Below are 25,062 nucleotides of genomic sequence, written 5' to 3'. Positions count from 1 at the left end.
TTTTTTAAACTATTTTTGGAACTCTTAAAAATTTTTTTTTCAAGTAATAAAGCAATTGGCTAACACGCATGAACTAACTCATTCAATTTTTAAATTACGGATCATATCCGTATTAATATTATAATGACTCTGTACTACAGATTGACATGGTATACCGTCACAGCTCTGAAGGAATCTTCCTTGGTGCACCTCGACGAATCCTTGAAGCAACTCAACATGGACTGGAGAGAAGGCACTTGGAAGCAAATCTGAATGTACACTAATAAAACAATTGACTTTGTGGGATTGGTTGGAGGGGGGTTCCAGTGTTTGATATTTTAAATTTTAACATTGGGTTTTAAATTAATGAAATTGCCAATTTACTAAAAATTAATAAAAATGTGCTTGTGAATGCCAAACAGAAGCATGAAAGTGCAGAGTATAGCCCTCCACTCACATTTAATCTCATGATATAATGTATACCATGTATTGCAGGACACATGGCATATTAAAAATTTTTAAGCTTATATATCATAAGATAGAATGAGCCTTCCATTTCTTTGTTGACTGTTGCTGTATAAAGTTTTAGTTTTTTTTTTTTAAGAATTATTCATTAGAACCCTATTTTTGTACTTGGGGACATCACAGGAATCTTTTTCTTGACAATAATTTAAGTTGATTTATCAAATAATTTTGTGAATCAAATAATTTTTATATTGAGATAATTATCGAGAAATTAAAATCATTTTGAGATTCTCTTAAAGTCACAATTAGATTGTGTTTCTTCCATTGAGTCTTAATTCCCTTGCTTCAAGGTCAGGTGTATCATGCATTTTTAAATGAAGTAGAAGTCCTACATCATAGAGATTATAAGGGATTAATGTAAAAAAATTAAGGGATACATTATATTGAAGGGACTACTATAACTTTCCCTCATATTTAAAATCAATATTAAAAGCAGAGGCACTGCCTTTCATGTCTATTAAAATGTCTGTGGCACTTTCTTTAAAGATTTAAGTATTTATTTGTAGACCATAAGTTTGAACTGTTATCTTGAATTTCTCTGGTTTCTAGCCTCTAGTTCTTAACTCCTGTCATTTTTAAGGTGGAATGAAGTCTTGATACCTTTCTATGAAAATTCAGTGTTATTAAGAGCTTGAGTTATATAAGTTATATATAATTGTATATAAGTTTATATAATTCAGTTTTGACTGGGATTTGGAAATACTCTACATAAATTTTCCTTGTATGGAATTTGCTGCAGCAGAATTTGGAATGTAGAACATTATCTTTCTTGCTTCCATTTGGAAGCTAAAGTATTTATTTCCCCACACGTGGACTCCCCTTTATATTCTACTAGCTACGTTTGATGAAACAGAACTAAAAGTTAGTTACATAAATGTTGGTTTCATTGTTTCTCTTAGTTTTCTGCCTCTTCTCACTTCCTTCTGAGTGTTATTTCATTTTATCATAAAAGTACTTCTAGTTGTCTTTGTAAAAAAATATTGAATCCTTGGACAAGTTTGTCATAAAGTAATAATCCAAACCGTCAATATGCAGTTTTTTTAATAGATAGCTTTTCCTCCCAAATTAATGGATAAATTTAATCTACATTTTCAGTTGGCCAGAAGAATTATATGGTTGGAATTCTATATGATAGATGTCTTCTGTCAGTTATTATAGTGGCCAACATTTATATGGTACTTATTTATATGGTTACAAAATATTTATTAAAAACATTGTTTCATTTGAACCTCACAGCTCTGGGATATGGTAATAAAAATATTCTCATTTTATAGAAGAGGGAAAATTGAAACTCAGGTTGATAATAGCTTACATGTATACAGCTTTGTTAAGATTTGCAAAACGTTTAATGTACTTTATGTGTACATAAAGTATTTGAATGTAAGATACTCATTTGAATCTCCTAAAAATTCAACTATCTTATGTAATATCTTCATTTTGTAAATGAGGATTTAAAGCAGAGAGGTTAAATTATTTATCCCTCCCCCAATTATACAACTAATAAACTTGAAAATGAAGACTTAAACAAGGCCTTATTATTCCAAGACCAGTATTCTTTCTACTCTATCACATTGTCTTTTGTATAGATATATGGTTCTTTGGAACCCTAGCTTAAATTTGCTTAAATGTGATTATGACAACACAAATAAATTTACAAGTTCTGAATAATGAGAAAAATCATACTCAGTAAAATAATGGTAAAAACGCAGAATCTATTTCAAATATTTCTTAGTTTTTCAATGAAATTAGTCTTTGTGTAATATTAGAAAAAAAACAGATTTGGTCTTTTATGGAAACAACAATGTAAAGAGTATAAAGAGAATGAAAACGATTCTTTAGCTACTTTTTTTAACCTGTTACATATAAATTAAATGAGTTTTGTTGCTGTTTGTCTTCCATTAAAGTATATGCTTTTTAAGTTGACAGCTCCATGAATAGGTATACTTGGTATCTTTTAGAATATAAATTTTATATAGCAATACAAAGTAGAGGGATGCTCTGGAAATGTTTTACATTAACTGAAGAAGTAATATTCTGATCTAATATTCTTTCTCCCTGTTCCTTTTTTTATCTTTAAGGAATTACAAGTACATGTGGACCAGATAACTGAAATGGCAGCAGTAATGAGGAAAGCTATTGAAATTGATGAGCAGCAGGGTTGCAAAGAGCAAGAACGAATTTTTCAACTTGAAGTAAGTTTTAAATTCCAAGTATAACTTGAAATAGCCAGTGTTAAAAAAAAATGCAATCTAGCATAACATTTTTTTGTTTGTCTTTTGAAAAATGGGAACCATGTTTCAGCTAGTAATGAAACCCAGTTGATGTTGAGGGATAAAGAGCTTTTTTTTTTAATCTGAATTTTAAGGGTGTACTTCTGCCAATTGTTTAGAAATATATTTTTTTACTCAGGTATAGTCATACATTCTTCTCACAGTGGTGGCATACATTAAATGCCTTTAAATCCTCCTCACTATAAAAGAAACTCATAAAGACCTGTTACTGGCTTGGATCAATAATCCTTTGACAGACAACAGAAATTAGTATAGCTGACTTAAAAATTTTTAAGTTTAAAACTCCTGGGGCAGTGAGGTGGTACCAGTGGACAGAGTGCTGTCCCTGAAATCAGGAAGACCTGAGTTCAAATATGACCTCAGACACTTAATAATTATTTAGCTATGTGACCTTGGGCAAGTCACCTAACCCCAATGCCTTTCTAAAATCAAAAAAATAATAATTTAAAAAACCCACTCATGTTTAATTTTACCAACTTGTATTTCAGTCACTTAAGTTAATATTTTCTATGTAGGCATGACATTCTTTCTAAATCTAACTGCATTCATTGGTGGGATAGAAACGTTTTAGGTACTTCATTTGTAGCTGCAGAAACATGAGCCATTGTTCTCAAATTCAGTGGAATAAATGTCTCATAGGAAAAAATCATTTTGAAACTGTGTAGTATTTAGTGACAGCCAACATAGTAGCTATGTTCTTTTTGCCACTAAAGCAAGCAACAAATTTAACAAATGGTTTAAGTCAGTCAATGAAATATTAAAATATAACTCCTTTGAAAACAATCATGACTTGAAAGTTGAAATTAAAAGCTCCTCACTGGGGGCAGCTAGGTGGCGCAGTGGATCAAGCACAGGCCCTGTAGTCAGGAGTACCTGGGTTCAAATCCAGTCTCAGACACTTAATAGTTACCTAGCTGTGTGGTCTTGGGCAAGCCACTTAACCCCATTTGCCTTACAAAAAAAAAAAACCCTAAAAAAAAAAAAGCTAATCACCAACATTCCTTTTAGTAAAATCACAAACTACTCAGCATCCCTTCTATTTGAGTATTTGTGAAGAAACATGAGAGGCAAAAAGAATGGTTTCTTATTACTATACAGTATACAGTGTAAAGAAAAAAGATTGGGAGTTCTAAAACATATTCTAGGTCCAGGATAGGGGCTTTTGTGACTTACTTTAAACTTGGAATTTTTCTCTATAAAATATAATCGTAAGTTCTTTTTTGGATCAAAAACTAACATCCTTAAGGAATATAGCTCATGGAAAAGGAAGTAGAAGTTATGGTAGGCAGGTCACATTCTCTTACCCAAGAAAAATACATTCTCCTGATGTAGGCTGACTTTTATGAGATAATTTGGCACAATTTATAGAGATTCCATTTTACTCAGGTATCAGAAGAACTGGATTTATTCACATAAAATCATGGGAGATGGAACTTTGAAGGCATCTAGTCCAGCTCCATGATCTTGCATTTAAGGAAACTAAAGGAAACTAAATCCAAAACACGTTTAGACATATTTTGACTTAACATCACTTAACATCTCAGAGCTGAGGGCAGCTCTCAAAAATTGTAAGTTATAGGCATATTTATTACCTTACTGCATTGGTGGAGGACGTTTACATACCAGTAATCCTCTACTAATAAAATCATAATTCTAGACCAAAAGTGTATATATTATTTTTGCAGTTGTGAAATGATTTTGATTGGTTACTTCTGCATCATAATTTCCTTTTCTCCCCCCAAGAAAGTTTATCTATTTTAATATGCACCTTGATGTATGTATGTATAGGGATTTTGTTATTTATTTTCTTACAGCAAGAAAATAAGGGCTTGAGAGAAATCCTTCAAATAACTCGAGAATCATTCCTGAACCTCAAGAAAGATGATGCATCAGAGAGCACATCTTTATCGGCATTGGTAACCAGCAGTGATTTGAGTCTGAGGAAGAGCTAAAGAACTTGGAAAAATCACTGAGCTTCTATTGCACAGCTCCTAATAAGGAACCAGGGTTTACTTAAAAAGTTGTTAGTGAATTGAATACCAGAAAAATCACAATCTTAAATCAACCCTTCATTTCATTCTTTTTATATTATGTACACCGGCAAATGACGTTTTAAAAAGATCAATATTTGGTTGTCATTGACTTTATTCCTATTAAAATTTTTAATAGGAAAGTGAAAACTTTAAGCCATTGTTATAAGGTAAACAAAAGTTCTTATAGATAGAAACTACTGATCGTTTTAGGCCCCTGCCATGCTGTTATTTTTCTTAACTTTTTTTAATCCAAATATTAAATATATGTAAAGTTCTATGTAGAATTTGTGCAGTTATACAATTTTTAAAAATTCACATTTCTTAGTGTGGACTTAGAAAAAACGGAAATGAGTCCATTCCTAAATTTGATCTCTATTTGATATGAAGGCTAACAAAGTTACTATATTTTACATGTACCTTTACATTTCTTAAGAAATGCCTTTCAAAGATGTAAGGATTATCCAAAAATTCTTTGAAATTTAGTAATAATCTTTTGGTTTTGTGGTATAGACCATAAATTTGATATATGTTTGTTCTTCAAGCCTAGATCCTAAGTGGTGCTTTTGTTTTAGCCAGCATCATACCGTAGTTGATAGACATTTTGGGTAATAACTGACCATAACTTACTGAAGGTGAAGATATGTAGAAACTATCTTTTCAGTAATGAAAAAGAAAGCTAAACTACTTTCTGAGAAAGAAAACCATATAGAAGACAAGATTATTCAGTAGGTTGAACTACTACTTTGGGGGGGGGGGGTTCGTGAATTAAAATTAATTTGGTCAGGTTTGTTTTCTGGTTGATTTTAGGAATATTAACCTATCCATTACCCAACTGTCATAGTTGGGAGGACTGATAAAGCAAGCCAGGGATAGAGAGATCTGAAGTGGACAAAAAAACAAAACAAAACAATGTATTTATTTTAGCCTTGTTAATAGTAAACATCAACTTTTCAACTGGTTTGTAAAAAGAAACTTTTATTCCTAAAGTCTTGTTTTTTCTTATTAGATGCCAACATAAACAAAGAAACTATAATTGTAGTTCTCTGAATCTGCCCCTCAGCTCATCTGTTCCTACTTTTTTTTTTAATGGCCATCATACTGAAACAGATATTTGGGAATAGTACATTTTCTTGGATTTTATAAAAACTGTAAGTTGATTATTACCACCAAATGAATTTTCAAAACCAACAACCAAGAAAAAGTAATTTAAGTTTGTGCCATTATTTAAATAGACGATACTAAACTTCCTCAATTTAGCAGATTGCAAATTTCATTTACATTATCTGTTAAAAGAAATATTATCCTTATATTAGTGTGCAAAGACTCACATATTGCTAAGAGTAAAAGCAACAACTGTTTACTCAAAACATACCTTCCCAAACATTGGGTGATTTTATTTAAAATAAAACTATTCAAGAGGCCTTAAGATTTTCAATAAAAAAAATTTTTCCTTCAAAATTGTTTGGTAACTGCCTTCTGTTTTACTTTAATAAGAAGCAGTACTTGATGGCAGAATTTGTTTTATCCCACTTACCCCAATTTATCCCAACTTAAGGAAATAGAATAAGCTGCACTGTTAAGATTTAGTATGTGGCAATCTTGAGGCAGCTAATGTTAAAAAAATGCTTGATGAGTATTTTTGTAAATAAAGTTGTGATTTAATTTATCTCTTCTTGACCGTCTTTAATGTGTTTTTTGAGGTTTAATTTTGGAGTTTTGCAGTTTCATTTTGTGTAATACGTTTTCATCACATTACGCATTATTTTGGTAATCCAGAAGCTTGAAATGTGTATTTGGAATATGTACTGTATAATTTTATCAATAAATATGATTGATAAAATTAGTATTATTATTTTTTCCATTAATTTTAAAAGACATAATTTTTCTTGATCCCAAAGGCTTGTCAGTCAACACTTTTATCAAAAACACGTATTGTATCACCCTACAGTTGAAGGCTTTCCTCACAACAAACTTGTGGAGATGATCCTGAGGTTGGGTGCTCACAGCTAAACACACTTTGTAGTTGAACTAATTCCAAATCCACTGCTCCAGCAATGAACCAAGTTTAAAACATCCATTATGTCCCAGTCATCAGGAACACAAGTATAGATGCTGAAACAGTCCCTACCATGATGAAGTTGACATTCTCAAGATGGAGACAAGTACCTAGATAGCATAGTGGATAGAAATGACAAAAAGACCAGGCAGATGGTTCAGTGGGAGGTCCTAGCAACCATGGCCATCAGGAAAGTAGTGCCTGAGCCCCATCTGAGAAGAGAGGGGAAGGAAGGAGAGCCTCCCAGAGAGAGAGTCTGATCGCAGCCATGACATGGGAGCTCTCGTGAGAAACAGGGAGCAAAGTTGGACAGGACTTTGAGACACTAAAGAGGAATTTCATTTCTAAAATCAATAGAGCCCTCATTTTAAAGAATGAGTGGATCAAACAAAATAATGAGACAACATACCAAAACTTAATGGGATACAGCCAAGGCAGTTATTAGGGGATATATCTTTAACTGCTTATGTGAATAAAATAAAGAGGAAATAGATGAACTAAGCATGCAGCTAAACTAGAGAAGAAAAAAAATCAAAACCCCCCACAATACCAAGTTAGAAATTCTAAAAATTAAAGGAGAAATAAAATCAAAAGCAAGAAAAATATTGAACTAATAAATAAAACCAAGAGTTGGTTTTATGGGGAAAAAAAATGGATAAACCTTTGGTTAATTTGCTTTAAAAAAGAAAACTAAATTACTAGTATAAAAAAAGGTGAACTTGCCACAAGCAGACTCAAACTGAAAACTATAAAACATTTTTCACACAAAAATAACTTCTCATGGATAGGTCAAGCTAATATAATTTAAAATGATGATTCTACCTAAATTAATCTATTTAGGGCCTTACCAATCAAGCTTCCAAAAAATTACTTAATGAGCTAGAAAAAAATTGTAACTAAATACATATGAAGAAACAAAAAGAATCAGGGATTTAATGGAAAAAAAGTACAAAAGAAAGTGGTTTAGCCTTACCAGATCTAAAATTATACTATAAAGCATCAGTCATCAAAATTGTCTGGTATTGGTTAAGAAATAGAGTGATGGATCAGTGGAATAGATAGGGGCAAAAGAGACGACAGGAAACAATTATAGTAATCTGCTGTTCGATAGATACAAAGAGTCACGCTTCTGGGATAAGAACTCTGATAAAAACTGTTAGGAAAACTGAAGTTAGTATGGCAGAAATTTGGATTACACAAATTTCTCATACCCCATACCAAGATAAGATCAAAATGGGTACAAGATTTAGACATAAAGGAAAATATTAGCAACTAGGAGATCAAGGAACAGTTTACTGGTCAGATCTATGGAAAGGGAAGCAGTTTATGACTAAGGAAGAGATGGAGAACATCATTAAAAACAAACTAGATAGTTTAGATTACTTTAAAGTAAAACGCTTTTGTGCAGACAAAACCACTAACCAAGATCAAAAGAAATGTAAATTGGGAAACAATTTTTACAACTAGTAATTCTGGCAAAGAACTAATTTCTAAAATATATAGAGAACTGAATCAAATTTACAAGTTACAAATAGTCAAGGGATACACAGAGGCAATTTACAGATGAGGAAATCAAAGCTATCCAGTCACATAAAAAAATTGATCTAAATCATTACTGATTAGAGAAATGCAAATTAAAGCAGCTCTGAAGTACCATCTCGCACCTCTCACACTGGCCAATGTGACCAGAAAGGGCAATGATCAATGTTGGAAGGGACCTGGGGAAATCTGGGACGCTAATGCATTGTTGGGGGAGCTGTGAACTCATCCAGCCTTTCTGGAGAGCAATTTGGAATTACATCCAAAGGGTAATAAAAATGTGCATACCCTTTGATCCAGCAATACCACTACTGGGTCTATACCCTGAAGAGATCATGAAAAAGGGTAAAAACATCCCTTGTACAAAAATATTCATAGCAGCCCTGTTTGTGGTGGCAAAGAATTGGAAATTGAGGGGATGTCCATCAATTGGGGTGCGGCTGAACAAATCGTGGTATATGTATGTTATGGAACACTTGTTCTATTAGAAACCAGGAAGGATGGGGATTCTGGAGAGAAGCCTGGAAGGATTTGCATGAACTGATGTAGAGTGAGATGAGCAGAACCAGAACAACACTGTACACCCTAACAGCAACATGTGGTTCAAACTTAATGGATTTGCTCATTTCAACAATGCAATTTTAGAGTACCTGGGATGGAGAATATCATCTGTATTCAAAGAACTGTGGAGTTTAAAAAAAAAGACCAAAGTCTATTACCTTTTTTTTTTTTTTTAGATTTTTCAAGGCAATGGGGTTAAGTGGCTTGCCCAAGGCCACACGGCTAGGTAATTATTAAGTGTCTGAGGTCGGATTTGAACCCAGGTACTCCTGACTCCAAGGCCGGTGCTCTAGTCACTGCGCCACCTAGCCGCCCCATTACCTCTTTTTTTTAAAGTGTCTTATGTGCTACATAATTTTGCTATCTCTAATATTTTTTTCATCTCCTCAAGGATATGATTTCTCTCCCAACACATTCAATTTCAATCAATGTATAGCATGGAAACAATGTAAAGACTAACAGACTCCGGATGGCTAGGTGGCAGCAATTGATAAGAGCACCAACCCTGGTGTTTGGAGTATCTGAGTTCAAATTCGGCCTCAGACACTTAAAAATTACCTAGCCGTGTGGCCTTGGGCAAGCCACTTAACCCCATTTGCCTTGCAAAAACCTAAAAACAAACCAATAAATAAGTAAATAAATAGATAAATAAAGACTAACAGACTTCCTTCTGTGGGAGAATGGAGGGAGGGAAGGGAGGGTGGAGGTAAAATTCAAAACCTTACAGAAAATGATAGGAAAACAAATAAAATATTAATAAAAATAAATTAAAATTAGTATCAACAGAGCACGAGAGTCCAACAGTTTCTGGGATTATGCTTCCCATAGCTGAACCAGCCCCTAACCTAGACTATCTTGAGGGAAAAACTGCCCAATAAAATAGGTTTACTAATACTAAAAACCAGGGTCACACTGACAAGCAGTAATGATATGAAAAAAGGAGGAAAGCCTTCCTGCTAAAAAGAAACCAAAAATTCCTAATTCTAGTTTACCTAGATTTTACAGTTGATCTCTTTCAACTCCAAACCAGAACATGCTCCAACTCTGCAACAACAGAGCAGCTGGTTCCTTCTGAAAGTAGGTGTTTATTGATTGTTTTTAGCACCCTCCCCCAAAACACATTTTAACCTATTGCCCCTAAGCTGAATTACATTAATAGTGTCAGATGGTCAAACAGACTCTATTTTAAAATAATTCCAAACTTGACATTATTTCCGAGAGCAAAATTATGCCACCTAAAGGCATACACTGTAAAAAATGTACCTGGGGAGCAGCTAGGTGGCAAAGTGGATAGGGCAGTGGCCCTGGAGTCAGGAGGACCTAGGTTCAAATCCGGCTTCAGACAATAATTACCTAGCTGTGTGACCTTGGGCAAGTAACTTAACCCCATTGCCTTGCAAAAGAAAAAATAATGTACTTGGCCTACAATAGTTTTTCCTTTCCCTGTTCATCACTCAATGATAGCAAAGATTTACTATTTATCAAAAAAATCTAAATTCATATATGATAGGACAGAAACCAATTTTTACTCTATAGTTGAGGTGACAAAAAGTCTTTACTAATTTACTTAGAAAACCTTTAAGTGCTATTTGCATAAATTGGAATAAAGAACTCTACAGACCTCCATTAGAGCATAAAAAAAGTTACTACCTACAGTACAATATGTACTTAAAATTTAAATACACATTCACATTTTCCATGACTCTTTTATTGATATGAAGGTATCAAATTTCACAGTTAAATAAAGTATGTGCTTTATTCTAATATTTTTCTTCCAAAAATGGAAACACAGATAAGGTAAATAGCCTGGACAAAAATTTATAAAAAGATACACAAATTTCTGCTTTTGAATAATCATAAAATTTGAAAAGTTAAACAAATTGCATTTTCTTCCTTGAGTGCCCAAATCTTACAATCCCCAGCTAGCAAAAAACCTTGACTTTACAAATAAATATAAGTGGAAATGCATCCCAAAGGCACAGGCCCCATGCTTATTGTAAAAGAGGGCAGAGAAGAAGAGAGATTTTCCAAATGTAAAGTGTTATTAGGGTATATAAAAGATTTCAGAATTCTATATTTGAATAAGGTTCACTTATGCCACAAAGCCCATAGGAATAGGGGTAAGAGGTGTGAAAGAGAAGGATAACAATGGGCAACAAAGGCAATTAGTACCAAAAACTCATCTATGGTTTCTTTAAATTCCAAGACTATTTCTAAAGGTAAAAATTAAAAACTATCCAATAATAAACAAATTTCAAATATCATAAGGATGATACTAAGAAAACTGCTGAAAGCTACACTGCTTCAAGCATCAGTGGTTAACCCATATTCATACATATGTATGTATATTTCTTGTGCAAGAAATTCATACTGGTAAGCCAGTCTCCTGACCATTATTATGGCAGAATTGGGATAAGAGGCTTGTGGAGATTGACAGTCCAGGGCACAGGACCTTCTTGTAGTGGAAAAAATAGCTCTCAGATTACAAAGGAATAAAATTGAAAGTTGGTTGCATCCCAGTGCCAATGACCTTCAGTAAAAATCAGCCACATCTTTAGAGTGCCATTGAATTTTATCCTCCCCTTCATTAATTCACTTTCACCCAGGTAACAAGAACCTTGAGGAAGAGACTATCAGGCTAGTTTTTTATATTCATGTCAACACCAGATAAGAGTCTTGTACAATATAAAAAAGATTTAAATTTTTCTGATTTTGTTTTAAAAAAAAGAGGGATGAAAGCTAATGAACATAAATTATTCTCTTAAAAAAAACCCACAACCCATCTATTCCCAAAATATCTGGTAAAAGTGTTTAGTGTTATATTGAATATGCCAATAAAAAGCAAGAGTGGCCATTTTTAGATTTTGAAAACGAAGTCACCAAGCTTCATTATCTATACATTTTTACCTCTTTTCAATCAGTTGAAATATCAGAGATGATCATTCTAATTTATGTCAAAAATAAAAGTTGTCCTTTCCAAATTTTATCTGATGGGAAAGAGTATCAAGTAGTACTTAGATCTAATAAGAAAGAGAGAATGGCAAATATCACTCTTCATGACTGGTCAGCTTCTAAAATTCTAAGTATACTCAGTAAACTTTAGGTATATGGACAGTGTATAAACTATCAGGTCCCTGAACATCCAAGCAATGACTAATATTCAGTCTAAGGTTTTTGTAAACAACCACCATAATTAGACAAATTAAAAGAAACATTTTAAGGGATTGGGAGAAATAAGAGATTTTAAAAATGAAATGACAATGGGTCTTAGCATGCCTTTCTCCACTCCCTGTACGCTCCATTAGAGCCCATGTACTTTTCCTCCCTAATTATCTATATTTAATGGATTAATTTGAACATTAAACTGAAAGCTCTCTTTTTAGATAATTTTAAATGAGAATGCTTCCTTACCATCAACAGACATTTCCTGCCATCTCACTCACTCCACACCCTCCTGCCTCCACAACAAATGTCTAGATAAAAATGCAACTGTCTCTAAATGAGGCTCAATCATGAGACCCTCCTGAAGGTAGGTCAAACCCAAGAAGACCAATACATACTAACACAGATCTCAGGCAGCATATGCTGCCTGACCTTCAGACACTACGGATTTCCTAAGTGATCAAGGCAGAGCACCACAGTTGTCAGGCCTTGCTTCAATGTTGGTGCTGATTTGGTCCTTTGAATAAAGGGGAAGCAATGAGGGGAAATCTCCATCACAGTAGCAGAGGCGTTCTTTCTCCTGCTGCCTCCTCCTCTTGAAACAGCTGCTTAAACTGTATTAATTTGCTATAGAGTCTCTCTCTTAGTGGACGGACGTGGTAACTGGGATCCAGAATGTTGGTGACTCTGCGTTCCCTTTCTCGCTTCCACATTTTATATGGGTGAGGAGGAAAAAATGGCCGTCCCCTCTCTCTCCGGATCTGTAATGTAATTCCACTCACTGCCAACATTCCCCAGATAGCCAGAATAACAAAGTCTACAAAATAAGAAAGAGATACAGTTAAAATTCATATTTTAGGGGCAACTAGGTAGCACAGTCAATAGAGTCAGGAGTAACTGAGTTCAAATCCGGTCTCAGACACTTAATAAATTACCTCACTGTGTGACCTTGGGCAAATCACTTAACCCCATTGCCTTGCCAAAAAAAATTTTTCTTAATCCAAGACACTTCAATTGCATTTTCTCATCGCAAAATGAGAATAATAGCACTTCTTCAGGTTAAAAAGAATAAAATGAGATAATTGTAAAGCTATATAAATGTCCATTATTATTATTATTATTATTATTATTATTATTATTATTATATTATTACATAATGCATTAATCCAATCATCTTTTGATATCTGGCTACCACAATGCTCAGTCACAAGGACATAGTTCTTGGGAGTCATTTTGCATATATTGAAGGTGTTGACACCCTTTATAGGTCACTGCTGCTGATAGCAATGGGTCTTTCTCAACCCTTTTGAGTAGGGAAAAGGAAATTCCTAAAGGATTCACTTTAATATCTTTTGTTTGTTATAATTTCCTGTAATCTGAAATGAATGGATTACATGGAAGTGGGGCCAGAATGGGACGTGGGGGTGGAAGGAAAGATTTCCAATATGGATATTGTTTCAAAAACTATTTATGGAACATCTATTAAAGTCTCTGTTCAATTCTCTTTCATTGTCAAATCTCCCCATTCCAATTCTCAGGCCCTTCCACAGGCAAGTCAGGGAAGAGGGAGAACCAGAAAAAGAAGTCACTGCTGAAAGATTCTAACTATGCCTCTAATCTTTAACAGAGAGAGGAACCACTTGGGGGAAATAGTGAATAACTATCATTTATATTGCGCTTTAAGGTTGGCAAAGTACTTTACAAATATTACCTCATTTAAACTTCACAACAACTCTGAGAGATAGTAGTGTGAACTCTGAGAGATAGTAGTGTGATTCCCATTTTTACAGATGAGGAAAGTGAGGCAAACAGGATTAAATGATGTGCTCAGGGGTGGCTAGGTGGCCCAGTGGATAAAGTACTGGCCCTGGAGCCAGGTACCTCATGAGGAAGAGTCTCCAGGTCTAATTCTCTGACTACTCCACTATCTAGCTTCCCCTAATCTATACTACCCAGTATGCCATCTATCTAACTCCTGAGATCTAATAGGAATAAATCAAGGGAACCCACAGAAAAACAAGTCAGGCAGTTCCTATGCTTGCAAACACCATGGTTAATTTAACAAAAATGTTCTAAGCATCTGCTATGTATAATACTATGTGGAGCTGCTTTTATCTCTTCCTAAAGTTAATTAGATCTTAATTCTGTGGCAGAGGCAGAGCACAAAAATTCATTCACCATTATGAAATTTTATTCAAACTGGAACGCACCACATGAATCTGAACCCTTTTCTCCCCAATGCCAAAAGTTACTGTTAATAATAAACTTTATGGTCAAGTGTTTTGCATTTGTGAACTGTTATTACAAACAGGCCGAAAGTGAGGGACTTTCACCTCAATGAGCGTTTTCTTACAGCTAGCTGTTCTTTTTGACTTTTTAAATTTTTTTCAATTACATATAAAGTTAGTTTTCAACATTTATTTTTTATAAGAGGTTAAGTTTCACATTTTTCTCTCTCCCTCCCTTCCCCATGATAGTGAGTAATTTGACATAGGCTATGTTAAACATATTAGTCATGTTGTGAAAGAAAAATTAGAACAAAAGGGGAAAAAAGCATACAACAAATTGTAAAAAATTGAAAATAGTATGCTTTGGTCTGTATTCAGGCTTCATAAGTTCTTTCTCTGGATGTGGATGGCATTTTCCATCACAAGTCTTTTAGAATTGTCTTTGATTCCTGTATTCCTGTATTTGAGCTAACTGGAAACAGATACAGCAAGTTAAAATTACACTAATACTTTGGGGGCAAGGATAGGTGCATGGGTACTCTCAAAACTGGTCACACTATTAGACCCTTGGTTTCAATACTTACCATTAGTCTGAAAAGGCACACTGGTGTAAGCTCTGTTGAAATTGGTGTTGACGGCTCTCTTAAGTACATTCAGAGTAATATATGAAAGGCTGGTATAAAAATAGCTGTCAATGGCTAAGACCACGGAGTAGGAGCCAGTAATTCCACAAGCCAGTATGTTCAGCTACGAGAAATGATGTAAAAAGTAAGAGTTTTAGACCCCAATCTCCAAAAGAACATTGATCTCAATTAAGTATCATTGTGAGCTAAACAATCTGTCTAACCAATCAAGGGTCAAGGTAGGAAACTCTTGAGATTTCAGGAAGGGTCATTATCACCAAGACAAATTGAGCTCAAATGTTTAAACCACTCTACAAATTGCCTGCATTCTCATATGATATTCATACTTACTTGGGCATATATAAGCGTCAATTCATTCAAGAAGTATTTATTCTGAATAAATCTTATTCGAAGAGAATATTAACCCTGAAGAAAGATTGCAATTTTGAGATGATTCCTATGTGGTATATCAACTCTTAACCCCTTTTACTAATGTTATGTAACTTAAGTTACAAAGCACTTTCAGGTTTAAAAGACTGTGAGGTGGGTCATAAAGCATATATCCATTTTATAGAGAAGGAAACAGATCAAAATGAATTGGCCGTGATCATACATCAAGTGCCTTCCCCTCCAACAAACTGACAAAAGTCAAGTTCTTTTTATTATGTTACTAAGTCACAGAATCTCATAGAATTAGAAAATCCTCAAGAGACCACACCTCACCAAAAATTGTTGTTCACTCATGTCTGAGTCTTCATGAGAGTTTTCTAGGCAAAGATACTGAAATGGATCACCATTTCCTTCTCCAACTCATTTTGCAGATGAGGAAACGTAGCAAACAGGATTAAGCCCATGGTCATACAACTAGTAAGTGTCTGAGGCCATAGAACTCAGAAAGATGAGTCTTCCTTCCCCCAGGCCCAGAATGCTATGTATTCCTTGAACCATTTAACTGCCCCCAAAATTACTTCTACAAAAATACTTAACAAGACAAACCCATCTAGAAAACTTTAGTGAAGGGAATTCTACAATAACCCAAGGTAACCCTTCCAATGTGGGACATGGATGGAGACACACACACACACACAGAGTCAATTAGTCTCTACAATCACAATAGTCTCTTCAGGTTCCTCTTTTCTTCCTCATCAGAATTATTTCCTTTTGTATTTTCAAAGTACCCCACCTTCCTTTTTTAAACAAGTATTTATTATTTTAGAACTCAGAATGTCTACGACCACAAAATGAATAAAAATTCATTGCAACATACTTACAATTCTTAAGCAACCTATGAAAATTACTGGAACTGAAATGACCATACAAGAAAAAGCCACCCAGAATACAGCATCATTGTGAAAAATCTTCAAGTCTCCTGGAAAAGAAAACAAAAAAATTATTAGACACAAACAGTCCATATGAAATCTAATTTCCTCAACATAAAGGAAACAAATGTATCTTAGCTCCTTATATATTGTTGCAACTGGACTTAGGGACATCAGATTTACAGGATTTGGAAAAGTTTAAAAAATTAAAAAGATGATAAAAGATTTTTTATCTAAAAGGTTTAAATATACATGATTATATCTATATCTATATCTATATATATATATATACATAAATATGTAACACTAAGTGATGCTACTGAGTAATTGGTATTGTAGTTAGCTCTCAACTCTCACTAAAATGGAACTCATGTACAACATTAACAGATTCAAAGAATATCCTACAGTGAAAACTGTGTTCAAATGAAATTCCTATTCATCTGTGGAATGTGTCTACAAAATACCTAATTCTCAAGACACTTTCTTCCAAACTACTAAATGATATAGTATTAGAAATATTAGCTATAGCAATAAGAGAAGAAAAAGAACTGAAGGAATCAGAATTGGCAATGAGCTTTCACTCTCTGCAGATGATATGAGGGTATACTTAAGGAACCCTAGAAAATCATCTAAAAAGCTACTTGAAGCAATTATCAAATTCAGCAAAGTAGATTATCATCACCAGCATTTCCAAGTTACTAAACGTCTCAAGAAATGTGTATTTTTTACAGGAAGGAGAAGCAGCAGCCAGAGAGCAAGTCATCAATGAAGAAAACAACAAGCCAATGCCTTTGGCATTGGCAGGAAAAAAGGACAATAGTATTAAATATTCCTCTTCAGTTTAGTACATAAAAAATAATCCATCCCTTAAATTGTCACTTGAAATGTCTTTCTTCCAGGGAGTCATCCTTAATTCCTCACCCCATCCTCTAACTTCTCAACATAGTAATACACATTATAAAAATGTTATCTATATGTATATGTTCTGCCCTCATTAGGCTATAAAAGTTTAGCATGGAAGCCGCTGGCCTGGGCACATGATCGGTGGCTTGGCCTGCCCGCCTGCCCGTCCTTCCGTGGGTGTCATCATGGCGGAGGCAGCCAGTCAGGTGCTGCTGGGCTCTGGCCTTACCATCCTCTTGCAGCCGCTCATGTACGTGAAGGTGCTCGTGCAACTATGGGAAGAAATACTTTTGGATGGCAAGTCTATCAACTCCCTGGCCTTTTTTGTTATGCTCAATATATTATGAGTATTGATGGAAAAAAGCGGACTTTTTAAGGGCTTAACTACCAGACTGTGTTCTGGAGCCATTGGAACTGTGATCCATAGTAAAGTTTTGCAGGGATACCAGGATTATGACAAGGCTGAGGAGTTAAAACAAGGACTTGAACCTTCACAAAAAGATGGTCCATCTAGTTTTGACAAGGTTGTCAAGGAAACTACTCAGGAGATGTTGGCTCATTCTGCTGCTACCCTTGTCACGCATCCCTTCCATGTGATCACTCTGAGGTCTATGGTACAATTCATTGGCAGAGAGACCAAATATTGTGGACTATGTGACTCCATAGTAACCATTTATCGAGAGGAGGGCTTCCTAGGATTCTTTGCAGGTCTTATTCCTCGTCTCCTGGGGGAATATCATTTCCTTGTGGCTTTGTAACTCATTGGCCTACCTCGTCAATACCTATGCACTGGAGAGTGGGGTTTCCACTATGAATGAAATGAAGAGTTATTCCCAGGCTGTCACTGGATTCTTTGCCAGTATGCTGACCTATCCCTTTGTATTAATCTCCAACCTGATGGCTGTCAACAACTGTGGGCTTACTGGTGGATGCCCTCCTTATGCCCCAATTTATTCTTCCTGGTTAGACTGTTGGTGCATGATACAAAAAGAGGGAAACATGAGCCACGGAAATAGCTTGTTTTTTCAGAAGGTCCCCTTTGGGAAGACTTACTGTTGTGACCTGAGGATGTTAATTTGAAGATATGGGGCAGGGACAGCGACATTTCTGTAGTCCCAGATGCACAGAATTATGGGAGAGAATGTTGATTTCTATACAGTGTGGTGTGCTTTTTTTTTTAATAATCATTTTGATCTTGGGAAAATGGAGGTGTTTGGTGTCTGCCTTTTTTGTTCATTTCCCAATGCAAACTGCTTTACTGCTGAGATTCCCCAATGATTCTTTTTCCTGAAGTGGGCAGTTTTTGCTTTGGGTTTAGATATGATTTATATAAAGCAAAATTGCACTTTTTCTGGAGAAATGGGCAGGTTATTATGGAGTTAAGGCCTCAGTTTTAAACTTTTTAAGAATGAAGAATCATAAAATTCCAAACAGGAATAGAAACAACTTGTGAAACGTCAGAAAAAATTACTAAAGCAACTTTCTAGGAGATAAATAATTATCCTCTTCTTGTGGACTCTAAGGAGATAGTAGGATCCCCACAGAGCCTGCTTCCTGATATAAGGCTTTGAAAATAACTAAGTTTCTCTGACCCCATCCCTCATTTTGCACAACTCAGTGGAAGTAGAATGAGTTTTAAGAGTGAGATGTTAACAATAACAAAGATTATTTTTAAATTCCTTTAACCAAAACGAAGTGCAAAAAAGGTGACTTGGTAATGACTTCAACCCTCCTTCCCTATAAGCTCCACAACAAACCTTGTAAAGTAGAAAACAAATTAGAAAAATATTATGGCACTGTCTTTGGTCCTCTCTATGAGCTGAGTTCTTGCCATACCCAACAGGGTATGATTTTAATTGTACATGATGTTTTTATTTTTCTTCTCCTCTCCCCTTCCCCATTTTGTTTAAAGGAGGGTGGGAGTCATTTAGTTTTAATTTCTAATGACACTCTAAAATAGGATTTTTGTAATGCTGGGTCTGATAATGTAGATTTCATTCTCCACTACCAAGATTTTCTTAGCCAGAGCATCAATAGCCTGGCACAATGTGACCCACGACTAAATGTGTTACAGAGATTTACAGAACAAAGAACATTTTAGAAGGAAATGGAAAAATAAAATTCTAAAAACCTTAAAAAAAAAAGCTTAGCATGGTAGATACTTTGTGTCTGCTGAACTGAAGGCAGTCCACATAAGTTTTGGATTTTTTTTCCCCCCAAACACTACCAGTAAGTACTGATATAGAGCTCCTATTCTGTTCAGAACAGCTGGTAGAAATACTACAAAAGGGGTGGCTAGGTAGCACAGTGGATAGAGCACTGGCCTTGGAGTCAGGAATACCTGAGTTCAAATCCAGTCTCAGACACTTAACACTTAATAATCACCTAGCCATGTGGCCTTGGGCAAGCCACTTAACCCCATGGCCTTGAAAAATCTAAAAAGAAAAAGGGGTGGCTAGGTGGCACAGTGGATAGAGCACTGGCCCTGGAGTCAGGAGTACCTGAGTTCAAATCCGGCCTCAGACACTTAATAATTATCTAGCTGTGTGGCCTTGGGCAAGCCACTTAACCCCATTTGCCTTGCAAAAAAAAAACCCTAAAAAAAATACTACAAAAAATAATACATGATCCTTACTTTCAAGAAGCTTAACAATATAAAGCCATCTCTGCATTCCAAAGAAGTCAAAGAAAAGGGGAAAGAAAAGAACTTATCTGAACAAAAATATTCATAGCACTTCTTTTTGTAATGGCAATTGGAAAGGCAATGGAAATCAAGGTATGTCCATCATGGCTGAATAAGTTTTGGCATATGATTGCGATGGAATATTACTCTTTGAGAAATGACGAGCAAGATAAATTCAGAAAAACCTGGGAAACCTTATAAGAACTGATGCAAAGTAAACAGAATGAGAACACTTTATGCAGTAACAGCAATTTTGTAAGGATAATCTATAACTGTGAAAGGCATAGCTACTCTGATCAAGATAAAATCCCAAGATTATTCTCTAAAAGACCCAAAATAAAAAATGCTATCCACTTCTAGAGAACAGATGGATTTTTTCTTCTTTTTTCAAATTTTATTTTATAGGGGTAGCTAGGTGGGGAAGTAGATAGAGCATTGGCCCCGGAGTCAGGAGGACCTGAGTTCAAATCTGATCCCAGATACTTAATAATTACTTAGTTGTGTGACCTTGGGCAAGTCACTTAACCCTAATGCCTTGCATAAACAATAAATAAATTTTATTTTATTTTTCCTCTTGTCTCATGCAAAAACAAGTTTCAACATTAACTTTCAAAGCCTTAAACTCCAAATTCTCTCCCTTTCTTCTACCTCACTCCTTTTCATTGAGAAAGCAAGCTATTTGATATGGATTAAAAATGTGTAGTCAAGAAAAACCATTATTAAAATAGTCAATGTAGTAAGAGCAACATAACACCCCCCCTCCAAAAAAAGAGAAAAAAAAGTCTGCTATGTCTATAGTCTGTAGTCAGACACCATCAGTTCTGTCTTTTGGATGATAGCATTCTTTATCTTAAGTCCTTCAGAATATCCTTGGCTCACACAGTAATGCTGAGAAAAGGTAGGTCCATTCACAGCTGATCATCCTGCAATATTGCCATTACTTTGTATAAGGTACATTTCCCATTACATCTACTCCTGTAAGTTTTTTTCCGAGAGCATCCTGTTTATCATTTCCCATAACAGAACAGCATTTCATCTCAATCACATAACACAATTTGTTCAGCCATTCCCCAAGCACTGGGCATCCCCCTCAATCTTCAGCTCCTGCCAGCATTAAAGAGGTGCTATAAATATCTCTGCACATATAGGTTCTTTTCTTTCCATATTTCATCCCTTCTGGAATACAGACTTAGCAGTGGTACCACTAGACCACAGAGTAGGTGTGGTTTTATCCACCTTTGGGCATGAACAGATGAATTCTAAATGAAGTTTTTTTGTGTTTTCTTTTGCAACATGGTTATTATGGAAATATGTGTTGTATTACATGTACAATCAAAACCAAATTGCCTGCCTACTCAAGGAAGAGAGAGGGAAAGAATTTGGAAATCAAAATTTTTAAAAAATGATGTTAAAAACTTTTTTACATGCAATTGGGAAATATTTAACAAAATAAATAAATTAAAAACCCAACAATAAAAAGCTATCACCAAGCAATCATTATGCATCTAACTATACCAGGCATTTTGGGTAAACAATGATAAAAAAAAAAAGCATCTCTGTCCTCTAAAGGAGCTTGCATTGTATTGAGAGAGAAAACATGTACATTTATATAAAATACAAATGTTAAAAAAATAGAATTAATACCCATGAAATATCAGTGGACAAAGTATTAAGCAGTGAGGCAGCTTAGCAGTTCAAAGGAGAAGGAAAACTATGAAGGGGGATTAAAGGATGAATTGAATGTAAATAAAAGTCTTTTCCAGATGGAGGAACATTAGAAATAAGGCACAAAAGCTGGACTGAACATGCTACAATATGTTGGAAGGAGGCAGAACACAGAAGAGAGATCTGACTGACTGGATCAGTTCATTCTGCTAATTAGTGGTGAGGAACAGCAGGTAGGGCTTTTTGGAGACTGTGGTAGAGACTACAGAAACTGATATTCTTTGCTTTTTTTTAAAAAAACACTGTACAATAGGAGTTGACTCCTATTTTTGTACAATTTAAGTATAGTTTTTCAATTATTAAATACAATTTTAGTGAATTTAATTTTTAATTTAATTTTAAATTTAATTCTTTGCAAAGGGCCTAAACAAAAAAGTCACAGAATCTCTTACCTAGCGGAGTAAAGAAAGCCACTGATGAGAGGAGGAATCCCAGTACTAGTCCAACATAAAGCATGCAAATCAAGACCAGCCCAAATCTCCACCAAACCAATACTAAGAGAATTCCTCCAAGGCCTCCAGCAACTGCAGTCAAAATCAGACGATCTATATATACACAGAGAGGGGAAAAGGAAATCATTTAACTCACATTTCCATACCCTACCTGCAGTCATAACTTGAAGCAAACACTCAGTCTTAACCTCGAGGGCAAACTAGGATTTAAAGTCACTCTTTGATGGCCCACAAAAACATGTCAGCCCAGTTCATGGAGGAATTCTCTAAGATTCCTGCCTCTGGGTATGCTAATCATAACTCTGAGTGTAACATAGGTTCACAAAATCTTCTGACAGGGGCAGCTAGATGGCACAGTGGATAGAGCACTAGCCCTGGAGTCAGGAGGATCTGAATTCAGATCCTTCAGATCCTCAGACACTTAATAATTACCTAGCTATGTGACCTTGGGCAAGTCACTTAACCCCACTGCCTTGCCAAAACAAAAACAAAACGAAAGCAAAACAAATAAAGAAATGTTATTATCTTTACACGTAATTGGGGGGAAATATTTTTAAAAAAGTTTCAGGGGCAGCTTAGGTGGCATAGTGGATAGAGCACCAGCCCTGGACTCAGGAGGACCTAAGTTCAAATCCCTCCTCAGACACTTAAAAATTGCTTAGCTGTGTGACCTTGGGCAAATCACTCTTAACCCCATTGACTTAAATAAATAAAATTTTTAAAAACAGTTTCTGTGGAAGTAGTGGCCTATAGACAGTAGCTAATCAATATTATAACCATGACGCTAACCGTGACTCTGACACTATCAGTGGTAATGGTTTTCTATTTTATTTTCACAGTGAATCACAAAAAGGAGTATATGAAAATGCAAAACTCTGGTTTATACAGCTTTGCTTTGTTTTTTTAATTATAGAAGTTCAACTTGTTAGCTTTTCGAGCTGTCTTGTTCATCCCTAGCATTATTCTTGAAGGCTTGGAGATCATCATACAACATTTACATCTATGGTGGTCTAGACCTGTGATTTCACTGGCATAAGGAATTCCTTCTATCAGTGCAGATCAGTTAACTATCTGCAATTTCAAACCTTAAAGTGCTAAGTGATTTGTCCACAGATATATAAATCATGTGTTAAATGCTGTCTCCCTGACTTAGAGGGCAGCTCTCTATCTATTGTGCCAGTCATGCAGTGTCATCAAGGAGACAAGAGAAAATTGGAGAATTAAGTCAATGTTTGGGGCGGCTAGGTGGCGTAGTGGATAAAGCACCGGCCCTGGAGTCAGGAGTACCTGGGTTCAAGTCCGGTCTCAGACACTTAATAATTACCTAGCTGTGTGGCCTTGGGCAAGCCACTTAACCCCATTTGCCTTGCAAAAAAAAAAACCCCCTAAGTCAATGCTTCCCCTCTTGACTAAGCAAAGAGCTTATTTTTACTCACCATCATATTGAAGAAGAGTTAATCTTGTAATCATTATATAAAAAAGGAATCCCACGAAGATAAAACCTATGAAGAATAGTTCTAAAAATAAACCACAAAGAGAAAACCACTGTTCAATACTCTGTATTTAAACACACTGATGAATTTTAAAGGTAATATTTCCTTATCAATATCAATATGGGGCAGCTAAGTGGTACAGTGGATACAGCATTGGCCCTGGAGTCCAGAGTACCGGAGATCAAATCCAGCCTCAGACACTTAATAATAACCTAGCTGTATGACCTTAGGCAAGTCACTTAACCCCGATGCCTTGCAAAAAACAAAAAAAATATCAATATGCCCTTGAGTGCCCAGGTCCTACACTTTTGAATACTTGACAAAGGAACAAGAAAGTATGATGTGGCAGAACAGAAATGAGAAGAATCATCAACCATTCAATACTATTAATCTTGAAATATGCCTGCAATAATGACAGCAGGGCACAAGTCTAATACACACAAATCATCTTTCAATTATCCAATATGTGAATGAGGCAGATTTGCTATCAGCTAAGGCAAACACAAACAACTCCAACTTTGATCCTAGTCAAGAATTACAAGCTAAATTCTAGTATTAACCTATATAAAATTAGAGTTGATTGATATGTTGATTACTTTTGCTTATCTTTTTTCTTTTTTCAATATTTTATTCTAAGGAATGACTAAGTAGGAAAAATATTACGAGTTTACAATCTACATTTGGCAATGAGATATTATAAAAGATATCAATTGATATCAAAAGATATCAATTAAAAAATTGTTTTAAAATAAAAGAACCCTGTACCTTTTTGGGTACCCAAAGCAATCCAAACCCAAAGACATGATATCTGAATGATACCATTCCCACTTTGAACACGAATAACCAAAAAACTGCGAAACTTTAATATCAAATTTACTTAATAATATCAGGAGATTCCAAGGGCTTAGCAATAATTGTCTGCACATAAGAAAAGGTCTTAATTTGTCACATAATAAATTCATCATATTGTTCTTCTTTCCCAGTTATACATGACAGGAATATATGACTGAAACAGCAATTAAGAAAATACTAATATTTGTAATATAACTTGCGTTCTATCAGTTCACTCTGATTCTCTGGTTGAAAACATAACAGTGACTTTTTTTTTTCCCCAAAGCCCTCATAACCTTAGGTATCCAAGTTCCAGTCAATTTCATCAGAATTCAAAATGAGCTCATTGTTTACTCCAACCACCACATCTGTTACTGCAGACTTTGAAGTTCTAACTTGCTCTTCACAGATCAGTAGTCTACATTTTTACAGGCAGAGACCATGACAAATCAAACACTTTTTAGACACTGCGATGGATGTCTTGTTTATACAACATAAAATGTAATTATTAGTGCCCCCCTAAAAAAATTCACATTAGCCTAGTAAACCTTGTATTTTTAAAAAATTCCACCAAAAGAACATTGTAAGGTCACACAAACACTTGGGACCAAAACCAGGCCTCACACACTTGGTTTAGTAGTGTTTAGGACACTACTAAA

The 25,062-nt window shown here is 35.1% G+C and overlaps 2 protein-coding genes and 1 pseudogene across 3 annotated transcripts in view; 2 read left to right on the top strand and 1 right to left on the bottom strand.

Annotated features, from left to right (window-relative positions):
• FGFR1OP2 (FGFR1 oncogene partner 2) overlaps positions 1-6,657 on the top strand; it is a 33,823-nt gene extending 27,166 nt beyond the window's left edge. The window contains exons 5-7 of one of the 2 annotated variants that reach the window (XM_074194198.1): positions 141-254; positions 2,583-2,696; positions 4,610-6,657. In XM_074194198.1, coding sequence (XP_074050299.1) covers positions 141-254; positions 2,583-2,696; positions 4,610-4,747 — 366 coding nt within the window. In that variant the 3' untranslated portion in view covers positions 4,748-6,657. The remainder of the gene's footprint in view (positions 1-140; positions 255-2,582; positions 2,697-4,609) is intronic. The other variant, XM_074194199.1, reaches the window with a different exon arrangement.
• A 4,040-nt stretch (positions 6,658-10,697) lies between these two features.
• The window catches only part of TM7SF3 (transmembrane 7 superfamily member 3), a 40,449-nt gene continuing 26,084 nt past the window's right edge, over positions 10,698-25,062 (bottom strand). Inside the window, exons 8-12 of the mRNA XM_074194197.1 lie at positions 23,516-23,596; positions 22,020-22,172; positions 16,269-16,366; positions 14,959-15,121; positions 10,698-12,963 (exon numbers count right to left, since the gene is read on the bottom strand). Of these exons, the coding sequence (XP_074050298.1) occupies positions 12,701-12,963; positions 14,959-15,121; positions 16,269-16,366; positions 22,020-22,172; positions 23,516-23,596 (758 nt within the window). The 3' untranslated portion in view covers positions 10,698-12,700. The remainder of the gene's footprint in view (positions 12,964-14,958; positions 15,122-16,268; positions 16,367-22,019; positions 22,173-23,515; positions 23,597-25,062) is intronic.
• Positions 17,390-19,393, top strand: LOC141493207 (mitochondrial carrier homolog 2-like; annotated as a pseudogene).

This window comes from Macrotis lagotis, chromosome 7, assembly GCF_037893015.1.
Source record: "Macrotis lagotis isolate mMagLag1 chromosome 7, bilby.v1.9.chrom.fasta, whole genome shotgun sequence".
NCBI lineage: Eukaryota > Metazoa > Chordata > Mammalia > Peramelemorphia > Peramelidae > Macrotis > Macrotis lagotis.
The sequence above is the reverse complement of the archived record's forward strand: the minus strand, read 5'-3'. Positions and strand labels throughout refer to the sequence as shown.